The 25,060-nt window shown below is 47.9% G+C and overlaps 1 protein-coding gene across 3 annotated transcripts in view; it reads right to left on the minus strand.

The window, feature by feature from the left end:
* The window catches only part of PRKG1 (protein kinase cGMP-dependent 1), a 543,168-nt gene that overhangs the window by 498,048 nt on the left and 20,060 nt on the right, over positions 1-25,060 (minus strand). Inside the window, exon 1 of one of the 3 annotated variants that reach the window (XM_068951107.1) lies at positions 4,757-5,131. The exons of 1 other annotated variant lie outside the window; for it this stretch is intronic. In XM_068951107.1, the coding sequence (XP_068807208.1) occupies positions 4,757-5,067 (311 nt within the window). In that variant the 5' untranslated portion in view covers positions 5,068-5,131. Of the gene's footprint in view, positions 1-4,474; positions 4,490-4,756; positions 5,132-25,060 lie in introns of those variants that run through there. One more of the 3 variants, XM_068951111.1, reaches the window with a different exon arrangement.

Here is a 25,060-nt window from a genome sequence, read left to right on the forward strand (position 1 = left end):
CTCTGCCACGCTGCCTTGGCCAACCACGTAGATTAGAGAAATTCAGGACTGGGCTGCTGGGTAGGCAACAAGCCCCACGTATCCAGATTCAGCAACGCTCGGTACAGGAGCTGCTCTCCTTCACAGCTCCTCAAATTAGCCAAACACACAGAAAGCACAATACGGTGCGAGTGGCAAAATGCCGCTAGACCAGTGGGAGGAAGTTGATCTGGTATCTCCAACTTCCCCTTGACAGCCGCCAAGGCAAACGGAAAGCTAATCAGTGCAAGCTTATCCACAAGGCCTAAGGGATGTCATTGCCCAAGGTGCTGCTCTAGGGCACATCCCACATTAGTGAGCACATCATCCTTTCTCACTTCTTACAGAGATCGTGTCAGACACAAACCTTCCTACCGGTTGCCCCAGCACCACTCAACACAAGGGCTGGAAGCAGGAGTCTTGCTTGCCCATGGAAGTCCACCGACATTGATGGCTGTCAGAGTTCAACCAAGAGTTAGCAGAGCTTTCCAGGCATACAGCATACTCTTCAGAACAACGCTGAACTACAGACAAATCGATTTAACATTATATTGCATAACATAAGAGTAACCGCAGCAGTTAACTACTCTCAAACAAATGATAACTGCATTTTAATTGGTTGCTGCACACATCACACAGTTATTTCTAAATAAGTATATATACACATACACACATATATTTATACATGCACACACTAAACAAAAAAAAATTTAAGTTTTTTCCCCTCCTTGCTGCCCATTTGCATCCACCACCACTGAGTGGTGATGTGATGCTGCTTTTGACAAGTTCTTTTCTGCAATGACACCAAAACCAGAATGTAATACGGCCAAGGAGGCCAGCATTGCTTGTCCCTTGTCCAAGTTCATAGCTTCTGTCCTACATTTTAGGAAGCAGTTGTTCCGCGAGGGTTGTCTCAGTTCCCGGTCACAGGTTCTTCAATCTCGGTTTCTAGTGGTTAAATTGTGTTGGCAACCATCCTCCAGATTGTTTTTAAATTAGGACTGCGTGGGTTTTAAGAGAAGGCTTTCTTTTTTTTTTTTGAACTACACTTTGAGTTTTACTCAATGGAAGGCTCCTAGGTACTGCAGCGTAGGTACCATTTCTAAATATCAACAGATCGTTTTATGCAAATACTCTAAATATGAAGTGCTTTTCGATACATTTCTAGTTTATTTTATTACTATTATGATCACTTAAAAATATGCCTCTAGTCCATAAAAGATGTGCTCATTTGCCTTCAAAGAACCAATTTAGCTGTTGAAGGGATTTAGTTAAGTCTCTTGTGTGTACGTTGTACTTTCCCCAAGGCTATGCAACCAAATATGTAAAAAAAAAAAAAACAAAAAACAAACAAAAAAACCCTCACCCCCCCCCACACTCTTAAATATGACACAGAATGCTTCCCCTCCCAAAAATGAATCTGTGGGATTCTGGCAGATTTCCCAATTTTAAATTTAAAGCATTTTTAAGTTTGTCAACTGATAACCATGCCGTTTTTCATCTTACTCAACATTTTCTTCAAATGACAAAGCATTATTCCTTATCTCACTTGAGGCAATGACAGAATATACACCACCTCGGGTAAGAGAAGAGGAGACCCCACGGATCCCTCACGCTCATTAGCCATCTACGCTGTTTTACATTATGTTTGCACATTTTTTTTTCCTTCTGGAACACAAAATACGCTGATTCAACAGTCTGCAAAGAGCATACAGCTGTTGTCAACCACGACAGGAAACATTCCTTTTAAAGCCAGGGGTATTTTCCCATCATAAATGCAAAGTAACAAAAGCAAAGAAAGAGTTACAGCTTCCTAGTTAGAAAAGCTGCTCTTGGGTTCTCAGCTGTGCAAAATCTGAATTGGTCCAACCCTTGGTGCAAACTCGGTCTCACAGTCGTCCTAATGCTGACAGGCCGTTAGCAGCCGGAATATATCCCGCGAGAGGTCAAAGGTGTGGAAAAACAAACAGAGCAGCAAATTTCAGAAGATGAAGACGAGATAAGGCTTTGTCATGGCATTTTCCTACCATGGAAAACGCTCCAGCTTTCTCCAGTCTTTTCTCCACTCACTTCTTGCAAGTTATTTCCACTGGGGGTAGGGAAGGGTGGGGAGAACAACTCTTATTTTAGGCAACTTCTTCCTAGTCACTCAAATACAAAGACTCATGTAGAGGCAAATATCTGACTTCTCTCACTGGTCTTTTAACCCCGAAGAAAATGGCAAGATGTGTCCCTCTGTATATTTTAGGTATAAACTCACGCGAGCCCAAAGTCCAGTTTCACATCAGCAAGATAAATTTATAGGGAAAATTATAGCGGCCCAGCCCTGCAACAGCAAATAAAGCCTTGTATGCTCTGAAACTTATTTTGAGTATATACCCACGCTTCCAGAGCCTCTCTGCCTTTTCCTCTATTGCTGCCATAAATGGTTATATACAACATCAAAATAGCCTAAAGACTTTGTGCCACGTTTTTAATATAATCAAGACAAGAGGTTCCTTGCAAGCACACAGGAGCACTATATAAGCCATATTTGGGGCTCGTGCGGAGAAGTACAGGAAAAGGCATGATTTAGGGCAGTCATGATCCCGACAATTTAAGCCGACCTGTGCTTCCTCTCCCAGTTGCCGCACCGCTAAATCCGGCTAATCCAGGTTACGTTTGGACACGCAAATTACAAGTGCTCGTCAGCGCCCTGACTTACAGGTTGCGGTAAGCACCTGAGAGGACAGTTTACGTCCAGAAGACGTGGCGCTAGCCCGGTGGGCGTCCATCCACCTGCAGGCGTGGGCGCTCCTCATCACCATCACGCGGCTCATCTCAGAAGGCAGCGAACGCTCTGGAGAAGAGGGGACTATTGCGCTCCAGCACAGCCTCATGACTTGTCGCAGCGAAACGAGTCACCTTTTTCCCTCAGTGATCACGGCACAAAGCAGTTACGGGAGCTGAAAACAATGTCATGGGTACCGCCGACCACGGGAGGTCAATACTGAACGCCGCTTCAGGCAAGTGGCCTGCCTTATCCCTAAGTAAAACTGAACGGAGGAACTTGAGGAATGAGAGGTTAGATTGAAGCCGGGGGGTGGGGGGGGGAAGTTAATTCAAGGCTTTGACAGGTTTCCTGTACGTTTTCCGGTAGGCAGCAGAGATTCAGGACTCGGTCCGCCTACAGCCGAAGGGTCTCGGTAGGCCAGGGGAGAGCCGGCGGCTCCATCTAGCAGCTCAGGCGCAAGAACTGCCACCTCTGAGCCGTGTCGCTGTCCCCCCCCGCCCCGAAACATCACAGGACATCGCCCACAGCTGCTGAAGGCTCCTTCACACACAGCCCGACCACGCGTCCCTGCCTGCGCAGAGGGCACCGGGGGGGCTGTCCGTCCGTCCGTCCGTCCGTCCGTCCGTCCGTCCGTTCCCCCCCCAGCGAAGCGCTTCCCCCTCCTTCTCGGGTCCCGCTCCTCTACTCCCCGCCGCTCTTTATTAAACTCAACGCAGCGGCGATTCGCCTTAAAAGGGCAAAATATCTGTGGCGAAAGCTCGGGCTGGGGGGGGGGGGAGGGCGAGGCGAGGCCAGGCCAGGCCAGGCCAGGCCAGGCCAGGCCGCCGCCATCTCCCCCTCCCCCCGCCCAGGAGCAGGCGGCCGTTGCTAGGAGACGGCGGGGACCCGCCATGGCGGTTGGGCCAGGCCGCGGCCCGCGCACCTGCCTGAGGCGAGGAGGCGGCGGCGGCGGCGCGCTCCGCCTCGGCCGCACCTGGGCGAAGCCAAAGGCCGCCTGCACCTGCCATTGAGCCGCCATCGCCGGCTCTTGACGAACCAACCCCCCCCCTCCCTTTTGGGCTACTCCTGCCACTATATCATTTAAAAAAAAAAAAAAGGAAAAAAAAAAACCCATATAGTCCCATACACCGACCCGCTCCCCAGAGGGACACACGAGGAGGACAGACCGAAGGACCCTCCTCTGAAGGACCCTTTCCGAGCCGAGCAGGCTCCTTCCCTCCTGTTCCCCAGCAGGGGGTGGGGGGACACACAAAAACCGGCCAGCCCTAAACAGCAGGCGGGTTTGGGCTTGACGAGGCCCCTCTCTTCCAGCCTGCGACTACGTCGAGCGAGGGATTTCAACTGGGGGGGGGGGGGGACAACCGCCCGGCCGCGACTTTCCGCCCCCTCGCTCGCCTTTGACGGGACGGGGGAGGCTCCCCGGCGGCCGCCGCCTTCCTCCCTTCCCTTCCCGAAGTCCAGAAGCTCCGGTCCCAACCAACCTCCTCCCCCCCCCCCACCTCCCCGACCAAAAACTCTCCGAGGTGCCCGCCTGCCTCGACGCAAACTTGTCGCCGAGGGAAGGAAGGGGATTTGGGGTGCGGGGGGGGGGGGCGGTTGTCCCCTCCACCTCAGCACCCACTCGCGAGCTTGGCCCGACCCCCCCCCCACATCCCACCAGCCAAACACACCCCCAACTCACACCTCGCAACTTTCCCACCCTCGGGAACGCAGCAACAACTTGCCCCCCCCCCCCCCAAAAAAAAACTCTCTTGGTTGGGGCGGGGTGGGGGGGGGGAAGGCAGCAGCAATGCGGCTGCCCAGGAAGGGGAAGGGGTTGGTTTTGGGGAGGGGGGGGTCTGCCCTCCGGCATGCCGCACGCCGCGGGGGGGGGGGGGCAGCGCCCGCCCGAGCGGCTCTGCCGGCGCTCCGCTCCCCAGAGGCAGAGGGGCTCTCGCTCCCGCAGGGCTGCGACCCGCCGCTTACTGTGGGCTCTTGGGGTAGAAGGGCAGGGTGACGTGGCTGAGGTCCTGGATGTCGAAGGCGGTGGGCTCGGCTGAAATCGCCTGCCTCTTGGTCCTCTGCTCCCCCTGCAAGGTGCCGGCGCTTTGCTGCTGCGCCTGCTGCGTGGCGGGCCGGATCACGGAGCGGTACTTGTCCAGCTCGTTCTGCAGCTTCTGGATCAGTTCGTCCTTCTGGTCCAACTCCAGCTCCAGCTCGTCGATGAGCGCATCCCGCTGCCGCAGCTCCTCGATCTTCTCCTGCAGCGCGTACTGTAAATCCCGCAAAGTGCCCATGCTCCTGGCCGCTGCCGCCGCTGCCCGGCTCGCCCCTCGCCTCTCCCGGCAACTTTCCCCCCCCCCCCCCGCCGGCTGCCTCCCCGCACTTGGGCCAACTTCCCCGCCGCCGCCGCCGCCGCCGGGGCGCTGCCTCCGGCCCCGGGCCCGCTCCGCCCCGGGGCAGCCGGACCCCCGCCGCACCGCGCTCCGCAGCCCGGCTCCTCAGGGGTGATTTCGATCTGCCTGCGTCAGGCTAGACTGGAGAGGGAGCGAGACGCACACACACACACACACACATTACACACACACCACACACACACGGAGGAGGAGGAGGAGGGAGGGAAGGCACGGAGGAAGGGGCGTCTGCAAGGATGCACATGCACTTTCGCCGCGCCGCCGCTCCCTCCTTTCCCCCTCCCTCCCCAAAAGGCGGCCGCCGGCTCCCAACGCCCCGCACGGCCCGGCTCCCCCCCCACCACCCCCGAGGGGGGCGAGCGGGGCGCGAACCCGCGGCCCTCCGCTCCCCGCCCGCGGCTGCGCGCCCCCCGGCCGGGGGCTCCCCGCGGCACTGCTAGGGGCTCCGGCCGGGCTTCTCCCTCTGAAACCCCCGGGGAGCGGGGGGGGGGGGGGAGGCTCACGGGCAGCCCCGTGGGCGCCCACAAGCTCCCCTCGGCTGCGAGCAGGAGCCGGCTGCAGAGGTCCCGGGGCCAGGGGCCTGGGCCAAGGGCAGCGTTTGCAAACCCTCCGCTCCCACGCTGCGCCGGCTGGAGGGCGGCGAACCCGTCCCCACACTGGGAGAAGGCTGCAAAAATCGCCCCTCGCGCTCCCAAGCATCCCGCGCCCCGCTGTCGGGGCTGTGCCCTGCTCTTCTCCCGTCCCACCGTCTCCTTGAACCAAAAGTGCTACTTGTTCCTACAGAACCTGCCCACCTTATCGCGTGCTTAGGATTTCTTTACAGCCCGTTTTCACTGTCTTCTGTAACAGAAAGCACGAGCCAGCACCGGGCAACGGCATGGCTCCTGCTCAGCCTGAGCTTTGGGCTCCAATCCCTCAGGTCTTAAGGTAAATATCGGTCAAGTATGTCTTCGCTGGAAAAAATCTGGAGGCAGTGCTTATGGGTCCCATAGCACTAAAAAAGCACATTAAAATATGGGTGCACTTTCTGTGTAGCCCCAATACCTATATGGAGGTGTAAAGTAGATTCTGCTGCACCAGACACGTCAGGATTTTCCAGGAATGCGAGCACGGTGCATCGCGCTCCAGGACTTTCCACGTGCTAAGCCACGGTGGCACTTTGGGTCTACCTATGCAATACTGTTTATGGGTTTGCGGCACAAAAATAACAAAACAAAACAAATGAGCCGGATCAGCCGAGCCTTCGGTGCCAAATGGCTCTGTTTTCTTTTTCTTGCCTGCCTTTTGCTAGCACAGAAAAAGGACGATGATGTATGCTGTGACAGATACAGCTCCCGGACTTGGCCCCCTTGGACGCAGAGAGGGATCTGTGGGCAAAAAGTATGGCTGGGTTTGGTCTCCCGAGAAGACTGTATGGTTTGGAGGAGATGGGGTAGAAATCCCCCCCCCCCCCCGCCCAGCCAGATGTAGGTGCCCCCAAGAGCTTTTGCAGTGCTCAGCCGCCAGAGCAGCATGCTTGGATGTTTCCAAGGCGCCAGAAGCAGCTGTTCCCGTTCCCTTTCTGGGAGTTGGATTTGGGGAGGATGTAGTGATGGATACATTTTTTTTTGGAGGTGGGTGGTAGCTGCACATTTGTATCTGCCATTGGCAGGGCTGTCCAGACCTCCAACTTGGGCATTAGTTGGAAATGAGAGACAGCGTTTATGGGTTTTGCTTTTGTTTTTCTCCTGTTACACACTGGCGCTCGGCTGAGTCCAGAGTTCCAGCTTTCAACCTGCAGATGGTCTTTATAAAATTAAAAAAAAAAAAAAAACAACGAACAGATGAGGAATTACAACTACTCCCCTATTCAAAGCGGTTGTCTGCAAGGGCCTGGATTCTTCTAATAAATCTTGCATGAGACTTTGCAGGTTCTGCAATGTGTTTGGTACCTCCTGCATTTTTCAAGGGGCACGTGAAAAAACAGATTTGGCTTATGTAAAATGCTTCAGTTTTAAGTCTTCTTGATGCATTTGGTAGGCACAAACTCAAAGTTCAGTGGTCTTTTCCATGGGCTGACAACGCGCTTTAAGTTCAGACTTTTTTTTTTTTTTGGGTGGGGGGTGCTATATATTTCCTCCATTTACATCTTACATAACTCACTAGGAGCAAAAGTACTAAATATCCTCTGAACATTTCCATTTTAAGGCAGCAAAGCCGTATTACTTAGTTTCTATTAGAGGTGCGCAGCCTGGGACTGAGACAACAGTAACATCAGAAAGGACTCGGAGAAAAACATCACAAATGCTGCTTGACAGAGGCGTAGGCTGTCAGGGCTGACGTGTTTGATGAGGCATCGTATGCTTAGGATGCTCTCTTACAAGTATTTCTCCACAGTGGTTATAGAAACTCGCATATCTGCTCTTTAGTGTATCCCTGAGATTGCTGCCGCTGGCTTTACGGGAAATAAAACTGGCCGGGAACTCGGCTAATGATAGCTAAAGAAAATATTTATTTACAGGTGGAAAGCCCATTCTCCTGGTCTCATAAGACCTCCGAGAGCCAAAGAGAGATTTTACGTGACAGTCGGAGATTTGTGGTGAGCAGCCGTAAATCCAAGGCCAGCCTTCAAGATGAGACCAAGGAAGCCGAAAGGTCTACAACCTGTCAGCAGAGCCCTGTCCTGTGAAGGCTGCAGACGGCTGCCTGGTTTTGGTTGTTTACTGCTCTTCCGAAGAAACCAGCAGACGAGTGGGGTTGGGGGACCGCAGCTGCCCGTGCGGCTCACGCTTCAGGGCTTTCGGGGTATCGGCCGCCTTGCAGTCTCAGCAGCACGGAGATCCCGCTGCCCCAGTCCGATCAAAATAAATCCTCTGATCCCGTTCTTTTCAACTTAAAGTTCCCAGCAAAACACTCGGGTTTTCAGAGCAGCTGCTTTGTCTTCTCAATCGAGCGTACGGAAAGAAAAAAGCTTTACATGGACGCGTGGCAGGAACGCAACGAAGGGCCTTGGTCCGGGGACGACAACACGAAGCCGGCTTGTAGTTTGTTACGGGAGCCAGCAGCCAAACTTCCTCCAGGTCCCAAAGCCTCTTTCTGATCGGACCACTGCAATACTGTGTCTCACCCGGCCCCGATGTCAGTAAGCAGCAGACTGGAAAAACCAAACCAAACCAAACAAAAAAAAATCCTACAGAGGGCTTGAGCTCTACCCCAAAACACCGCCGGGGCTTGCTTGCTACTGGCAATCACGGGCTTCCCCACGAAACATCAGTGTTTCTTCTTCTCCTCTGCCCGCACAGGTTCTGATACACTCACAATATTTCCTCCGCGCACAGCTTCTGGGTTTTAATAGCTTGGCTTCTAAACCTTTCAAGGATCATCTGTCACCAAACGCACCCACTCAGCTGCCATCTTCGACGCTCAAAACATGTTTGAAGGCTCCCTATTCCGAAAACATCGCGCGGAGCTCGCCAATCAAAACTCAGGTATGAAGCTGGATCGCTGACAGGCAAACGTCACGTTGCCAGAGCCAGCCAGGACAGCAAGGAAGGAGAAGCTAGGGGTGCATGACGGAGTACATACATAAACATTTCCCTCCTCCTGGACGTGCCTTTTTTTTTTTTTTTTCCCTGCCTAATTCATTGCAATCCATTCCTTACGCCTTCCCCAAAATGTCTACAGGAGCAGACCGGCCTGCAGCAGAAAGCAAAAGTTGAACTGTTTGGCTTTTGCAGCGGATTTCCCTGCTTGTCTTAGCTTTGTGCGGATTCGGGAAGAATTGGCAGGTATAGCACCCACGTGACTTTAGCCGCTGCTGGGAACAGAGACACTTGCAAAGCAGAGTACGTTGCCTATATGCTTACTCAGAGTAACACCTTTACGATGTGAGGCCGACTAAAAATACAGAAAGACATACTGAAAGGTAGCACGCACATAAGCTGAACTCTTGCAAAAAGCATGCCATAACCCACTTGATTTGCAGTTCGTCTGTGAAAGCCACCGCGTCTCAACTGTGGGATGCTACCTCCACCACCGGCCCAAAACTCATGCCGACACAGAGGAAGGAGTGCCACCTACTGAAACACCAACACATCCGACTTTTCCTTGGCGGCTCCCAGCTGAGACAAACTTATCTTATGTCCTCAAAGGGCAGCTGGGGAATAATTCAGCTCCCAAGGATACCGATGAAGCTAGAACTACAGCATCGCAGAGCCGCCTCACCGAGACCAAGGAGCAGGAATCAGCAGTATCTGGGGAGTGCTTCAGTCCCATTTCTCTCTGACAACGAAGCCCTATTAGCTCGTGACATTGGACATTCCTCATTTTGGGCCTTTCTCGAGCCTCTCCCTGCACACAGCATTGATGAATGTAGAATCAATTAAAAATGAGAATCAAGACCCATTTATTCTTCCCCCTCGGAGGGCTGGAGATACACTTGTGTGGTGTGTGCTGTCTCTTAAACCCCACTGATTCCCAAGTGAAGTCGAATCAACGTCTCAGCTGGATTATCTCGAGGTTTTTCTTTAGCATGTAGATTCCTTTTTTTTTTCCTCCATTATCACTAAGAAACACTGAGAAGTAGCTCTTGTGAAGAACAGGCAACTGTTCCAGCCTGCCCTAGGAAATCCTCCCAGTATAAGGATCATTCTGAGTAGACAGTGTATGAGAAAAATACCCCAAGATCTATTAACTGACAAAAAATGCTCACTGCAGAGACAAGAAAAAAAATAATAGTGTGCTGCACTGTAATTGGTAATATGCTTAGCTTTTTATATCACATTAGAGGCATACATAATAACACCGAAATGAATGCTTGTGTCACGCAAGGCAAAATGATGAGACGTTACAACGGTATAATAGCACCGGAGTATTTATATAACACAGCAGTTTCAGTCCCTCTGCCCCCAACATACACACATGCACGTACCAGAATCAGATTAAGATGCAAGCTTCCCATGCTCCTTCGAGGGCCCTTTGCCCAGAAAAATTAAAGGCACAAAGGACATAGCGTGCTGACGAGGTCTTTATGTGAAAGGTAACCCGCCCATCTTCATTTTTCAGACCAGAGGAAACCCTCTACCTGTGGTTCCTCCTGGGAGGGCTGCAGAGCCAAAATGGCAGAAGAGCATCAGTCATCTTTATGAGAGGAACGAGAGTTTTTTGCATATAAATGGCACAACAATAAACTATTCCCAGTATCTATGTAAAACGGGAAGTTGAATGCACATTCAATAAGCCTGTTAAGAGCCTATTACTTTTTCCTTCCATCAGAGCAACCGTAAGAGTTCCCTCTGGCTTCGTTCCCTTGCTAATAAGACCCTATTCACAGCTAACCTGTCTATGTGTCTATAGAAACCACGGATCCTCTGCAGTCCAAAAAGCATCTGACACACATCAATTGAAAGATTTCTTTATACGCCATGCCTTTTCTCCCACAGTCTCAATGACAGCTGGATGTTAACAGCTCGTCCCATGAGCTGATCACACACGGTGGCAGAAAGTCTCTCCACCCCTTCGCTTTGGTGCCCGTTTGGTGCTTGCGAGTCCCTGCGGGGTAGGAGGGGACATCTAGCATGTTCTCATATCGTCCACCTAAACCAAACCTTTGAGGATGGGCTTTCTTCAGGAGAGAGTGAGTCCGTTCTCCGTGTTGCCCCTAGACAGAAGAAGAGCTGCAAATAGGAAGCAGGTCTGCAGCTAGGTCTAGAGTGGAGCTAGGCCTGTGATCTCAGAGCCTGAGCCCTCCTGTCCATACACACCTCAAGCAACTAGTTTATTTTTTCCTATCATCTGCCCAAACAGGGCTGAACTACCCAGCTAGGTCAGCTCTGAGCAAAGCTTGGGTGCATCCTCCCCTGCGCTGGATTAAGTCAGAAACAGCTTCAAAATGATCCAGCTGCCTTAAGAAGGCTCTTCAGGTTCACGCTAAGCAGCAACTTGTTCCGAAAACTGCCAAAATAAGTACTTAGTGCTTTTTTCCAGTTACTACAATTAGACACTGACTATGCCCCTGCTTTTCTCAGCAGTCCCAGGGCACTGACTATGTAGAGCAAAAGCAGCATTTAAACAAGGAGAGCCCTGGAAATGTAGTTTTCTTTTGCTTTCAGCCAAAAGCTACTGGCAAATGAATCCAGGGACCAATTATCCTAAATGTAAGGAAGCCGATCTACTCGTGAAACCATGATGCTTGAAGGGTATAAAGGAGGTGAAGTTTGTAGTAAAAATCGAACTCAGTTGACACAGTTGGAAAAAGAGGCAAAAGCTGAGAAGCTTGCAAACACGTTCTGGCTCGCACAAATGTATCTACGAGCTCAGGGGAAGCTGCAACTTCTGAAGGAAGGTGGGAGCTGCACGTTGGATCTGAGGCCACTGATCTTCACGCTGAGATGGCTGGGAGGGCCAGGCCTGCGTCCTCACGCTTCTCATCTCACGCCAGGAGAAATCCTTCCCCTGCCAGGAATCGGAGTGTAACCGCTCAGAACAGCCAGTGCTCCGGGATCATTTTATCTTCACTATTCAACGTATGGTCCTCCTTCTGCTATACGATATCTCAGGGTTGCTGTAAAGAGGTGGGAGAGCTCTGTGACTCATCTGTTACCCAGCCCATGCACTGAATGGCACAGGGTTGCTGCCAGAGGACACAAATAATCCAGCCCAGGACACAAATAATGCAGCGGAGACAAAATCCGAATGCCTTGTAGAGCCCTGCACGTCATCTGGTGACCAAACGGTCAACGTACACTGAAGGTTTCACAAACCTCATTTTCAGAGACAACACCCCGGCAAAGCTAGCAGCTTTCGCGTGGCACCCGCACAGCCAGAAACCTTACGACTGCCTAACATATGCTATATATCTTCTTTGTATTAAGTTGCTTAAGAAAGCCGTTGGGCAGAATATAGATCTGACGTTAATTGTGTTACATGATCCAGGCACTCAGGTACTTAATGGGGTATCAGGACATCTGGGGTCACGTCCCATCTTTATGCATATGGTTCTGACTTCATCTGCACCTACTAACCTTTCCCGGGTGAGATCATCCGCGAGTTTGTTTTTTAATAGACTCTTTTGGACCCCAGCTAGTCATAGTAGCTTCTAAAGGCACATTTTTGAGTAGTATTTTTTGCAGAGGTTTTCAGCAGTGTGCTGGTAAAAACTCAGGTCGACCAAAAGCCACGTTTGTCTTCTTTTACCATATAGGTACACCTTTCTCTTTCTCAAACCTGTGTTGCCTTCTGCAACGTGCCGATTTTTTAATCAGTTCTCCAGCTGCAAAAGGTTGAAAGAGACGTACCCAGAAAGGTAGAAACAGCAAGCGACTTATTTTTCCCCCAAATTATTTTAACCTATAGCAGCTCATTTCTATGGCCTGATTTCGAAGCTGCGTGATGCCATTTCTTCCTGTTTTTAACAGCATCAAACTACCTGTTGGTCCCAAGCACTTGCAATTCTGGGTGCTCCCTCTCGTCGCCTTTTGGACCCTGCAGTGTTTCTTATCTCCTCTTGCCAGTACCGTACCACCCAACTACCATAATTCGCCTGGTCTGTTGTGCTAATTTGTCCAACCTTCAAAACAACTCATTTATATTTGAGATCGGATTAGTAATAAACACGTATTATGCTACCAATATGAAAATAACCAGTGTGTTACCATTATTTTATGATGAATGCATTGTAAACAAGTATAATGTCTCTTTAGGTAATCAAATTGGTTCCCGTGCTCATTGAAAAATATTAATGCTTCAAATATTTACAACAATGAACACTAAAGGTATATTTTAAACCTGTATTTTATGTGACTGAAAAACAGACTGCTGTTTCTGGAAGATAAATACCAGTTGCACTGAAAATTGCCTTCTTCTTCAAAAATAGATTCATAAGAGAGAGTTTGTTATGAAGGCCTTTTCTAACAGCTACATGTCCTGTGCAATTAGAAATATTTTACTGAAATATTGGACTTTTGCTTAAGGACCTAGAAATCTTTATGGCCACAGTTCTAGTAACGCTGAACCCTCTCTTCCAGAAAACAGTTCGGAAAGACTTGGCGCTCAGAGTTGACCTCCGCGATCATTAACGGCTGTGTCCCGCAGAGGACCCGGCAGCAAGGCACCAAGGAAGCATCCGTGAACCAGCCAGCCAGAAGCTGCAAACACGGGCTCACATCAGGTTTCTCAAAGGTTTTACAGCACTCCACCGCTTTCTACAGTGCTTTCTTATTTATGCTTGGGAAAGCTCCGTCACGGTGAGCCCTCTGCGTAAAAATGTTGACGCTCACAGTTTTCCTCTTTGCCATTGCTTGCTGTGCTCTTCGGAGCGTTAGAGGCCAGCATTGGCCTAATTCCCTAAGTGTGGCCGGTGTCTTTCGATCGACTGCCCTGCTGCATTGGGCGAATCAGGGGATGGACAGCGCTTTCGTTCTCTCCTTTGCAAAATTCCTGCTTCCAATTTAGCAGCTAAACCCAGGCACCGTGAGCTCCTTCCCCATTCTTGCTGCACGGCCGTTACCTCAAGCTCCTGCGTCTCTTCGCCACCAGCCGTGGACAATTGAGGCTGTGCAAAACTGGGACTGTGGTCCCTTTTCTGGCTCCATCTCTGGCTGGTTTTGCTCTGACCCAGAGCCCTCCTTGCAGCACACAATTAAAACATGGATTAAAACATGCTGGGAAGGTTTACCTACGTGCCACTTCCCTGCCATCTCCTGCTCTTTGATGCAGGTGGAGAACAGCACGGATTTCACTGACAGGGAATCACGGGGTCAACTCCTGGGAACCTCCTCAAAGCTAGACAAAAAAGTCTATCAATCACAAGTGATCAGCCTGCAAAGGCAACGTGAGCTTTGAATCTGCTTCTCCCTGCTCCAGAAACCAACGTTTCTAAAGTTTGGTCACAGCCTTTTATAGCCCACTTCTCTGCAAGAACTGATTTCAGTTGAAGCCTTAACTTAACAATGGCTATTTTCTCATATCCTTTTATATGCAATCGGTACACGCAAAGTTTAGTGTACAAGCTCATCCTCAAAGCATCGGGCATGATGTAAATGGTTCTCATGTTGCTGGAAGATAAAAGATTGATACCGGTATGCAGCAAGTGCATGGAAAGCCAGCGTAGATCCTATTTCTGCTCTTTCAATAAGAACGCTAATTCAGAAACAGTTCTGAAAATGGCACTGCTCCTTTATGGATACACAAACGTCTGTTGTTTTTTTTTTTAAATCGATCCTTTTTCTTTCTTTTCTTTTTTCCTTTTTTTTTTCCTCCCCTCGAAATCACCATGACTATCAGTAAAACGGCTGTTTTCAACTCCCGATTTCCGTGTGACGTAGCACGCCTCCTCCACGCTCAGAGGGTATTTGGCCCCGCTATATTCCCTTACATGGCCTGCCGCTCTGGCAGGCACGGCATTCTCCACATTCTTTTTTTTTTCCCCCTCTCCCTCGGCTATTTAATTCTAATTTCTTTTAGGAGGAGAAAACACCAAACGCAAGGTATAATGCCGCCCTCTACCGACCAGCTCTCCCTATTTGAGGCGTACGCCTGCAAATACACCGAATCCTTTCTGAATCATCTACTGAAAAAAAAAAAAATCGATCAAAAGGCAACATAGAAGTAAAAACATGCTTGCATTTAAAGAAAAAAGAAGAGACCCAAGAGGCCAGAATTATTGCTCAAATGCAGCTTGAAATTCCCATCGATATATTGCTGCTATGGCATTTCTCAGGAGGCAGGTAGGATTAATATTACAAGTGTTTCTCAAGTTAGCTGCTATAACTCTAAAGCAGCAAGTGCACAGCATATTAAGGGGCACATGTATATTCTGCCTTTTCCCCTGCAGCGACTCCGCTAAAAGCTCTGTCCTTCCCTTGGATGCTTGTACAGCACCGAGCACGTCTGCCTTTGCAGAGGGCTGGGCAAGCACCTGCTAACGAAGCCTCTCAAGACTTTTCTGTTTAATGGAATTAATCCCACCAGTGGTAACGTATTTTATAGCATTAAGTCATTTCCATCTCCGTCCGGAGACGGACAACCTGTCTAGGAATCATTTTGACCAACTTACAGGACCCTCCAGGAGGTATTCGATCCTACTACAGCTCATGACGTTTCCCACAAAGAGACGGAGAGAGATTAAATGATTTTTTCCCAGAGTTTGAGTCGAGGATCTGATTCACTAATAGGTCTGAGGACGGATGTTACAAGGGAACCATTAGGAGACCATTGATTCACACCAATTCCTGGCGCTCAGCTCAAAAAGCCGATACGCATTACCATTAAGATAAAGTGCAACAACTCTGAGCATGTGCATAAAAATCAGGGGCACGTAAACCTTAAAAAAAACGCTGTTTCTTAACATTAGGGGAAGAATGCAACTGTTAAACATGACCAGTCTGAAAAAGGAATACATTTCAATTTGAATATATATCACAATTCTGTTTTTTAGTCTCATTTCCTTAGACTTTTTAAACGATTCAGTTTTCAGAAGTCTGAATCTTTTTTACTTTCAATTTTTAATGACTTTTCCAAGAGTTTAGTAGAAAAAATAATTAAACTAAAATAAGATATGCTAACATCATTATATATAAAAACACATAGGCATACAACTCCAATTGTAATTAATCCATCATCTCAAAAATAAAAAAGAAATCCTAAAGCTCCTCAGATGTACAGAGAAAATTAAATTTCACAAGAGAACTCTTATTTAAAAACACTAACATAATTTCCAGGAGGAGCTGATATTGACTGGGCAGCAGAACAACAAATGCTGAGTGTGGAGGTCTAAAATATGGAGAAAGAATCAATACAGGTGATCCACTATAATGGAAGATTTTTATATATTTTTTTTTATATATATATATATACACACACCCTAAAGCTTGTGTTTTCACAGGAACACTTAGGAGGCAGGGTAAATAAAGTTTTAAAAAGGCAAATCAAAACCATAAACAGATTAGGGGAGTCAGGGAAATAAATTTATCCTCAGGCTGAAATGGTCCAGAACCCAAATCTTTGAGGGCAAAGTAAGGTCAGCCCAGATTTTTAGCTAAGAATAAGTTAGACCACGTCCTGGCTTAAGTTCGTAGAGGGAGGTAACACATTTTGTGTCTATGTAGCATTTCTATTGGTGCATTTGCAGCAAAGTACGATCCTCCCACGATTTATTTTGTCTCTTTTTCTTAAGGCAGTGAGACACGCAGCATGAATTTGAGGCAAGGATTGCAGGAAACAGGCCTACACACACCAAGGTGTCCTTCCCTGGATTACAGTATATTCGCTTGAAAAAGGCCCATAATACCTCTGCCAGGAGGCAGTTTGCATCCTATTAAAAAGCCTCACCAAATCCCCTAGAGCAGGTTTTGAGATTCCCGGTGGGCATTTCCCACTAGGCCACTCTCCACCATCTTTGAAAAGTCAAGAAGAATAGGAGAGGTACCTGAGGACTGGAAGAAAGCCAATGTCACCCCAGTTCCCAAAAGGGCAAGAAGGAGGAGCCAGGAAACTCCAGGCCTGTCAGCCTCACCTCCATCCCTGGAGAGGTGATGGAACAGCTCATCCTGGAGGTCCTCACTAAGCATGTGGAAGACAAGAAGGTGATCAGGAGTAGTCAGCACGGCTTCACCAAAGGGAAATCCTGCTTGACCAATCTGATAGCCTTCTAGGATGGAATGACTGGCTGGGTAGATGAGGGGAGAGCAGTGCATGTTGTCTACCTGGACTTCAGCAAGGCTTTGGACACTGTCTCCCATCACATCCTCCTAGGTAAGCTCAGGAAGGGTGGGCTAGACGAGTGGACGGTGAGGTGGATTGAGAACTGGCTGGATGGCCGAGCTCAGAGGGTTGTGGTGAATGGCACAGAGTCAAGTTGGAGGCCTGTGGCTAGTGGTGTCCCCCAGGGGTCAGTCCTGGGTCCAGTCTTGTTCAATATATTCCTCAATGACCTGGAGGAAGGGACAGAGTGCACCCTCAGCAAGTTTGCTGATGATCCTAAACTGGGAGGAGAGGCTAACACACCAGAAGACTGTGCTGCCATTCAGAGGGACCTGGACAGGCTGGAGAGGTGGGCCGAGAGGAACCTCCTGGAGTTCAACAAAGGCAAGTGCAAGGTCCTGCACCTAGGCAGGAATAATCCCATGCACCAGTACAGGCTGGGGGTTGACCTGCTGGAAAGCAGCTCTGCAGAGAAGGACCTGAGAGTCCTGGTGGACAACAAGTTAAACATGAGCCAGCAGCGTGCCCTTGTGGCCAAGAAGGCCAAGGGTCTCCTGAGGTGCATTAGGCAGTGTTGCCAGCAGGTGGAGGGAGGTGATCCTGCCCCTCTCCTCAGCCCTGGTGAGGCCTCACCTGGAGTACTGTGTCCAGTTCTGGGCTCCCCAGGACAAGAGAGACATGGTACTCCTGGAGAGAGTCCAGCAGAGGGCTACAAAGAGGATGAGGGGACTGGAGCATCTCTCCTCTGAAGAAAGGCTGCGAGAGCTGGGCCTGTTCAGCCTGGAGAAGACTGAGAGGTGATCTCATGAATGTGTACAAGTATCTGAAGGGAGGGTGTCAAGAGGATGAGGCCAGTCTCTTCTCTGTGGTGCCCAGCAACAGGACAAGAGGCAATGGGCAGAAACAGAAACCCAGAAAGTTCCAGCTGAACATGAGGAAAAACTTATTTTCTGAGAGGGTGACAGAGCACTGGCACAGGTTGCCCAGAGAGGTTGTGGAGTCTCCTTCGCTGGAGAGATTCAAAACCCATCTGGACGTGATCCTGGGCAGTGTGCTTGAGCAAGGGGATTCGGCTGGATGACCTCCAGAGGTCCCTTCCAACCTCAACCATTCTGTGATTCCCTTTACCTCAATAATTTCTAGATGGTGGGAAAAGTTCAGAGAAGAGATCAATGCCATGCCTTCCCATTTCAGCTTGGGGAACAGAAAGGATTTCTTAACTTTAGTCTTTCATTGACCCATTTTAACAGAGATCTTCCAGTGCCATAAGGAAGGGAATCAGTTTAACTTCAATACTAGCTGTGGATTACCTTCACAGAGAAAAGCAGTGCAAATAAGAAAAACAGGAGAAGGAGAAAACTGCAATCCCTCAGAGATGGTTTTCCTTCAACCTATATAGTTTTTTTAGAAATATTCTTTGAGGAATCAGGATGGCAGGTGCCTCCCCATGTAAATAAGGATTCATAAACACATTTTCCATAGAATGCCTTTAGTTTTATGCAAAAAAAACCTAAATCAAAAAACAAACAAACAAAACCACAAAGAGAATCAAATCCGTATATATCTGCTTCTATTTCTAGGTAGGAAGAGTCAGAGAGTGGATATTTCCATAGGAAAGCCTATAGCCTAATCATGTAAAACATTTATCTGTTTATATTACAACTAGCTCATACTGTTTGGAAAAAAAGATCAATTTTTTTTGAGGCTAGTCCTTATTCATCTACAGGAGAGTATAACGCGGACTAAGCACTGCGTATTTGGACAACGACCATTTAAAGTTCTAAAATCAACTTCTTATTTGAATTCAAAGCTTCAAATTAATGCAGCGGTTTTCCTTTCTAACTACTAAATTGTTTTTCCTTTTTACTTGTACGAGCTTTTAGCGTACAGGCAGATCTCAATAACCATCCCAAAGTTGTTAACCTGAATTGTCTCTCAATCTCCAAATAAATCCAATCTCCAAATAAATGTGTGTACATTATTATTAGACTTCTTCCATGATACTAATGGCTCCAAAAATACATACATACATACAAATTTAAAAAAATCTTTTGATTCTTTTTTTCCTATTCTGCTATCTATTCAGCAACAAGTAGAGAAAGACCAGGAGAAATTTGCAGACCAGGACAGCGTATCTAGAGGATAACTTCTTTCATCGCACTGCTAACAGCATTCTGAAACAGCTTCAAGTTCTTGCAGAGAACAGTGATTAAAGATTTTTGTTTTTTAAGTTTTATTTTTCTTTTTCAAAAGGAAGAAGCATTACTTTGCCATTTGAACATAAATCCAACTGAATTTGAACAGTTTGCTTGCTGAGCATTCAAACCACATCATTTAACCCGTTTTTGTTTTTTAAAGCTGTGAGGCTCATGCTTGTTCCTAAAAACGTAAAGCAGACTAAAATGTGAACTAATTGCCCTGCTAATAGATCTGCTAGCTGCATGCCTTATGGGTTAACTAATATAATTACTCATTCTTATCATGGTCAGCTTGCAAAGTTCATGGAGTGTATTTCCAGCCTAAATAATTTAACAGGTATTAATTATTCATACCTTAGATTTCTTTTAAAGGAGTCGTTATCAGGAGTCAACACCAGTTATTGGACTTGGCAGACAAAGTACTGCCCCATGAGGGCAAACTCCGCAGTCATGCTGCTTTATCCCAGAGATTACAGAAGAAAAATGGGAAGGGTTGCATTTAGCCACCAAAAAGAATCATACATTAAATCTCCCTACGTCCCGTGGTTGATTTATAGATGATCGTAGTGAGTTCAAAGGAAATTGGAGGAAAAAAAATTGCATCTCTCTGCTAAGCACCTTTTCGTTTTCTTTTTTGGCAAGTCAATACATTTTAAGGGACAAGATTGCAAACCAGTAGATATCGTCTGTCCATCCCTCCAGTCTTTGTAATCATTTTCACTTCCAGAAAACACCTCCAAAAGACCTTAGACTCAAAACGCTGGTTTCTAGGTAGGGAAAGACCATCTAGCCATAAAATGGCCTTCAGAAGCGTCTAGGCAAGTGGGTATGTTAACTATCGCCTGCCCAGGCTTTATCCTTTTATCCTTTTTTTTTTTTTCCTGCCGTGATCTTGCTCTAAAATCCTTGCTAGGTCACAGGAGGACGGTGAGCTATGTTTCATGCTCTTAGCACACTAAGACAAATTAGGACCCATTCTTCCCCCCACAGCTTTTCCAGAAGAAAAGAGCTGCTCTTCGCAGAAGCAATACGCATAGAAGCAACCACCTGCCAGCAAACCTACTCCTCTTTCAGTTCAAATGTAAGGTCTGGCATTCAGGGTCAGCGTGTGGATTTGTCCTGCTGCAGCAGGACTGCAGGATCCTGGAGGATCTTGTCTTAGGGCACAGGGAAATATATATTCCTCCCACGTGTTGGCTTCTCTTAAAAAGTCTCTCTCCAGAGTGATGCATTGCCCATTACTGAGAGAGAACTGGGAACCACTAGACTTATTTCCTCCTGTGGAGATATGAAAAACCTGCCTGGACGCGATCCTGGGCAATGTGCTCTAGATGACCCTGCTTGAGCAAGGGGTTGGACTAGACAACCTCCAGAGGTCCCTTCCAACCTTGGCCATTTGGGGATTCTGTGATTTTGCTCGTTACAGGAAAGACTGAAAAAAAAAAAAAACAAAACAGAGCGCAGACCACTTGTTTCCTGCCGTTCGAAACCATGGGAAGCATTTCCTAGCTGGATCTTAATGCCATAGGTTGAGCTTAAGATTTGCAACAGCAGAGGACGAGGGTGAGTCCATCAGCCCGCTCGGTGCTGCAGTAAATCCCCAGACAGCTAGGAGTGCTGAAGGACCATGAGCAGTATTCAATACACAGCACAGACAAGGGAGGAAACCCTGGGCAGAAACCCAGTACAGAAATCAGGCACCTTCTGTTCCTCCTAAAAGACTTGCTGGAAAAAACACACCATAAAGGTGTCTGTTGAGACATAAAGGGTCTGTTCAAGAACATGGGGTTTGTAGCACAGGAGCAACCAGGCCCCTCAATGTGCACAGTCATATTGCCTTGCCTCTGCTGGTTACAGTTTCAAAATGCTTGGGTACCACTCTTGATTCTGCCTCCGAGCAGGGCTGGCCATCCTCATGTAGCCGTTGGCTAGAGAAGCACTTCCCACATTGATCACCCCATACCTTCCCTTCGAGAGGCTTTCAGGAAGGCCACAGCACCTTCTCCTGACCATGGCATGGAGGGAGCGGCCACCTGCTGCCACTCAGCGGCACCGAGGGAAAGGATACTGAACAATTACAGATGGTGCTAAAGATAACGACAAGCAAATATATGATGACCTGAACAAATACCTTGACCAAGAGATATAAAGGGGCTGACCTGCTTAGCTTACTGAAGGAGATCAAGAGAGAATTTCATTAGATTATAGACACCTTCAGAGAGGTGAAATGCTCAGTATTAAATGGGACTTTTGAAGTAGCAGAGAAAAGCATTGCAAGAACCACGTAGCCAGAATCACAGGACAGGCAAATTGAAATGAGAAGGCACCTATTTTGCACATGAAAGGCAAACGACCGTGAGAACAAACTACCAAGCAAAGCGGTAGATCGTACATCTCTGTCTTCAAATCAAGAAGACAGAGGTCTGACCGTGGTGCCACCCTCAGACACTTTCCCCTGTGCTCCACAGGTGAGCTCTGAGGTGCCCGCCGTTACTCCAGCTGAGTAGGTTTATGCTTTAAAAGACCCCAAAGAACCACTGCTCTTCTGCCCAAACAGACATTTGTTCGTAAATCTTCCTTCTCGCTCTCCGTCTTGGGGTTTCTTGCTGCTGTTGCCAGGAACACTGCAGCCATCCAAATGTCTCCTCCATGTATAGCTGCTGCAAAGAGCTGTGCTCTTCCTGCTGTCGATGGGAAAAATATTTCACATGATCAAGGGGTGTGTGCCGGGACACAGGAGCTGCTTCTCCCAACCTAACAGTTGTTTTGGGGGGTTTGGCAGCTTTGACCCAGGAATCCTTCCCCAGAGTTTAACAGTTAAAAATACCAGGGTCTGAACACTGCAGCCTTTCATCCTCCCTTGGTCCCCCCAGGCCAATTGCTACCTCTGGCTGCATCTGTAGAGCTCCTCTGAGGGCACTGTGGTTACCCAGATGTACCTGAGGGCATAGCTTGGCCCACTGGCTATGTACTTTACCTTATTCAAACCATGTGTTTAAAGATTTCTGGTCTATGACTCCTTTTATGAGAGCAGAGGGTGGGGACCCAGATCTGAAAGCATGTTTCATTCCCAGGAAAGCTTTGGGTCTGTGCAGCCCTTGAGCTTTTCCTTCTGAAACAACCTCCCTCCTTTCCCTGGCAACTGAAACATTATATTTTTGAAATTTTTAACCACTTCCCAGGGTTAAGCTAAGAGTGACTCTCTGCATTTCACCTCCTTCACTAGGATCTGCATTGCCTATCTCAGGGGATGTATAACCAGAAATTGAGGCCGCTGACCATGGGTCTCATTACCTTAATCGCTGAAATATTTGCTGTCCTATGGAAGATAACACTGATATAATCCATGTGTGTTTAATCTCTAGTAACTGAGGTCTGCCTGATAACCTTAGTATGTATTTCAAAAGGCTCCCACCCGCTACCTTTGTGCGGTAGGTACCAAAAACCTTGCATGGTCCCTCCTCTTCACCATCCCCCAGTTACGCACGCACAGCTAGAGGTATCACAGCCCTCACCTCCAACGTTATTCAGCTCTTCTAACACAATATCCCCCTCTGCAAGACATACAACTCCCTTCTCACTGAAAAAAATAACCACTGCATTGGGCACATCTCGGAAAATCAGGCCTGTGGCATTTCAGTGATGTGATTAACACGGTGGGGAGAGTTATCACTAAAGTGAGGCAGGACTTCATTTGTAACTTGAATATTCTTTGTTATCCCAGCCTGTTACTGGGTTTTTGCTCAGTTACAGCAGTGTTCAATCCTTTATAGGAGGTGTTACCTCCGCACTAAGAATACAGCCTGACCTGGCAGCCTGTGATGCCCTTGTCCTTTGTAGCAGCCAAAGACCCTGGATAATACTAATATACTTCCATACCTGTTGCTTATGCATAGCATTTTGCTGCATATCATACACTATATCTGTTCTTTTCCCTTGCTTTTCCTTTTCCTGTCTTAACCCTTCATAGCCAGGAAGGGGATGGCAAAGCATCTACCTAGTCCCAGGGTTAAATCTGATTTAGATTGGAGTTCTGTCCAGACCCAATCCATTTCTGGTTCTTCCGCACAGTGGTACCAAAACCTTTTTTTCGTTGCACTACTGACTATTCTACCAAGCTTATCGGAGCTAAAAAGCAATAGAAATTTAGCAGAGATTGCCTGTGCAAAAAGTCAGAACAGATTAGCCTGGCCTTGCCAGACCTTTTGCTATCAGTCCAGAAGTCATCTGGGTTTTCAGAGCTCGGACTCCACTTCAAGCTATTTCCCTTTATACCCAGGAAAGCACATGGTAGAGCCATTCAAGGCTCTTCTCTATCTCTGTCCATCTCCTGACTCTAAGCAGTGCCACAAGTAAACACAACTCCAGTTTTCTCATTTAAGTGCAGAGCCAGATCCTTATGCTGGAGAATGTTGTAGTTTGAATGCAAAAATTCCTGCAGAGCCACTGTTTTCCGCTCAGCCGTGCCATTTTTAGAACTAGAGATACACTTCTGAATAGCTTCCTCAAAAACCATAATACTATCCCTATTCCACGTACTATTTCTGTACACTGGGATTTCTAAATTTGGATTTTTTTGTTCCATTTCTCTGTTTGTTGGTTGTCACCACACACTAACCTGGAAGAGGCGTTACAATTTCATGAAGGCTACCAGCTTCAAATCTACAAGCCTATAAGCAGCACCCATGTGAACACATGCCACTAAACTACCTGCTTTAAAAGCGCTTATACTTTGCAGGCTGCATTGACTACCAGCATGGTGCTTTGGTATGGGCAGTTCCCACGTGCCAAGCTGCACAACCCAAAGAAAAAGAGCTCACTGAATCAGAGCTGCTGAACACGGCTAAAATAGAGGTCTTAATCCCCCTACCAGCTCTTCTTCAGTCTCAGCTGACACATCCACAAGCCTGGGGTCATCCATGATGTGAGCTTGTCCCTGCTTCCCACACATGGGCTGTGTTGAGGGTCTCCCCGAGCCTTAGTGGGACACATCCCACAGGGCTTTTCATGCCCACCTGCAGAGATCAAAGCCCTGTACAGGTTCTCACCATTTTACATCCCCGTTCCTGCAAATCTCTCCTCTCTGCCCCTTGCAGTCATGGCCCTGCCCATACGTCTGTGCCAAAAGCTGGTGTTCTTATCACTTCCCACCACTTTAGCCACATCTCCTTGCCTTTTATATCCCTCCCCATTTTCTAATGCACCAAGGGTAAACTCCTTGTTCTCAAGTCCCAGCCCATTCCCTGCCTGACCCCTTTTCACTTAACATCTCCCATGGGGTCCTTTGCTGCAGTGCCACACACGGTTGCTCTCCGGCCAAACACGGACACAGCCGCTGGGTCCACAGCAAACAGCCAACGTTCACCTCTGCTGAACAAGGGGAGGCAGGAGCATCACAGAAGCTGCCTTGAATTTCTTTATCTTTTCCCAGGGCTTCCCGAAAGGCAAATCCACTAGAGCTGCTGAGCTGGTACTGCGGGTACAACCTTCTCATGCTCATCCACATGCACTTGATTTTATTCTGGAGGTACAAGTCCCAGACAAACCAGCTCCTTATCTCATGTAAAACCTGTGTTTTCATTTGGTTCTCTTAAACCAGGAGTATGCTTATAAAGAAAAATCTGCGTTTAACCTCCTGTGAAGTTTTATCCATAGAAGGACAGTAAACTGTCATGTATTTTAGTATGCCAGGACCTACTTCATCACACTGATAAACAGGGCAATTATTTTATGCTGTACAGATCTTTGAATGTATGCAAGTGAGAACGATATTTGTAAAGGCAAAAATGAGAGACCTCCCAAAGGTTTTAAAGATCAGCCAGTAATAGGATGACATTTCACTTTTTTCAGGAACATTTGTCTATAATGAAAACAATGTCTAAGCACATGAAATTAGGTCATAATTATCCTATTATCTTTGTGTGGGTCTGAAGGCTACATCAAGATAATGTCAGCGGAAAATGTTTCCTACACACTGTGAAATCATTACCTCAATAGTT

This window comes from Struthio camelus, chromosome 7, assembly GCF_040807025.1.
Source record: "Struthio camelus isolate bStrCam1 chromosome 7, bStrCam1.hap1, whole genome shotgun sequence".
Lineage (NCBI taxonomy): Eukaryota > Metazoa > Chordata > Aves > Struthioniformes > Struthionidae > Struthio > Struthio camelus.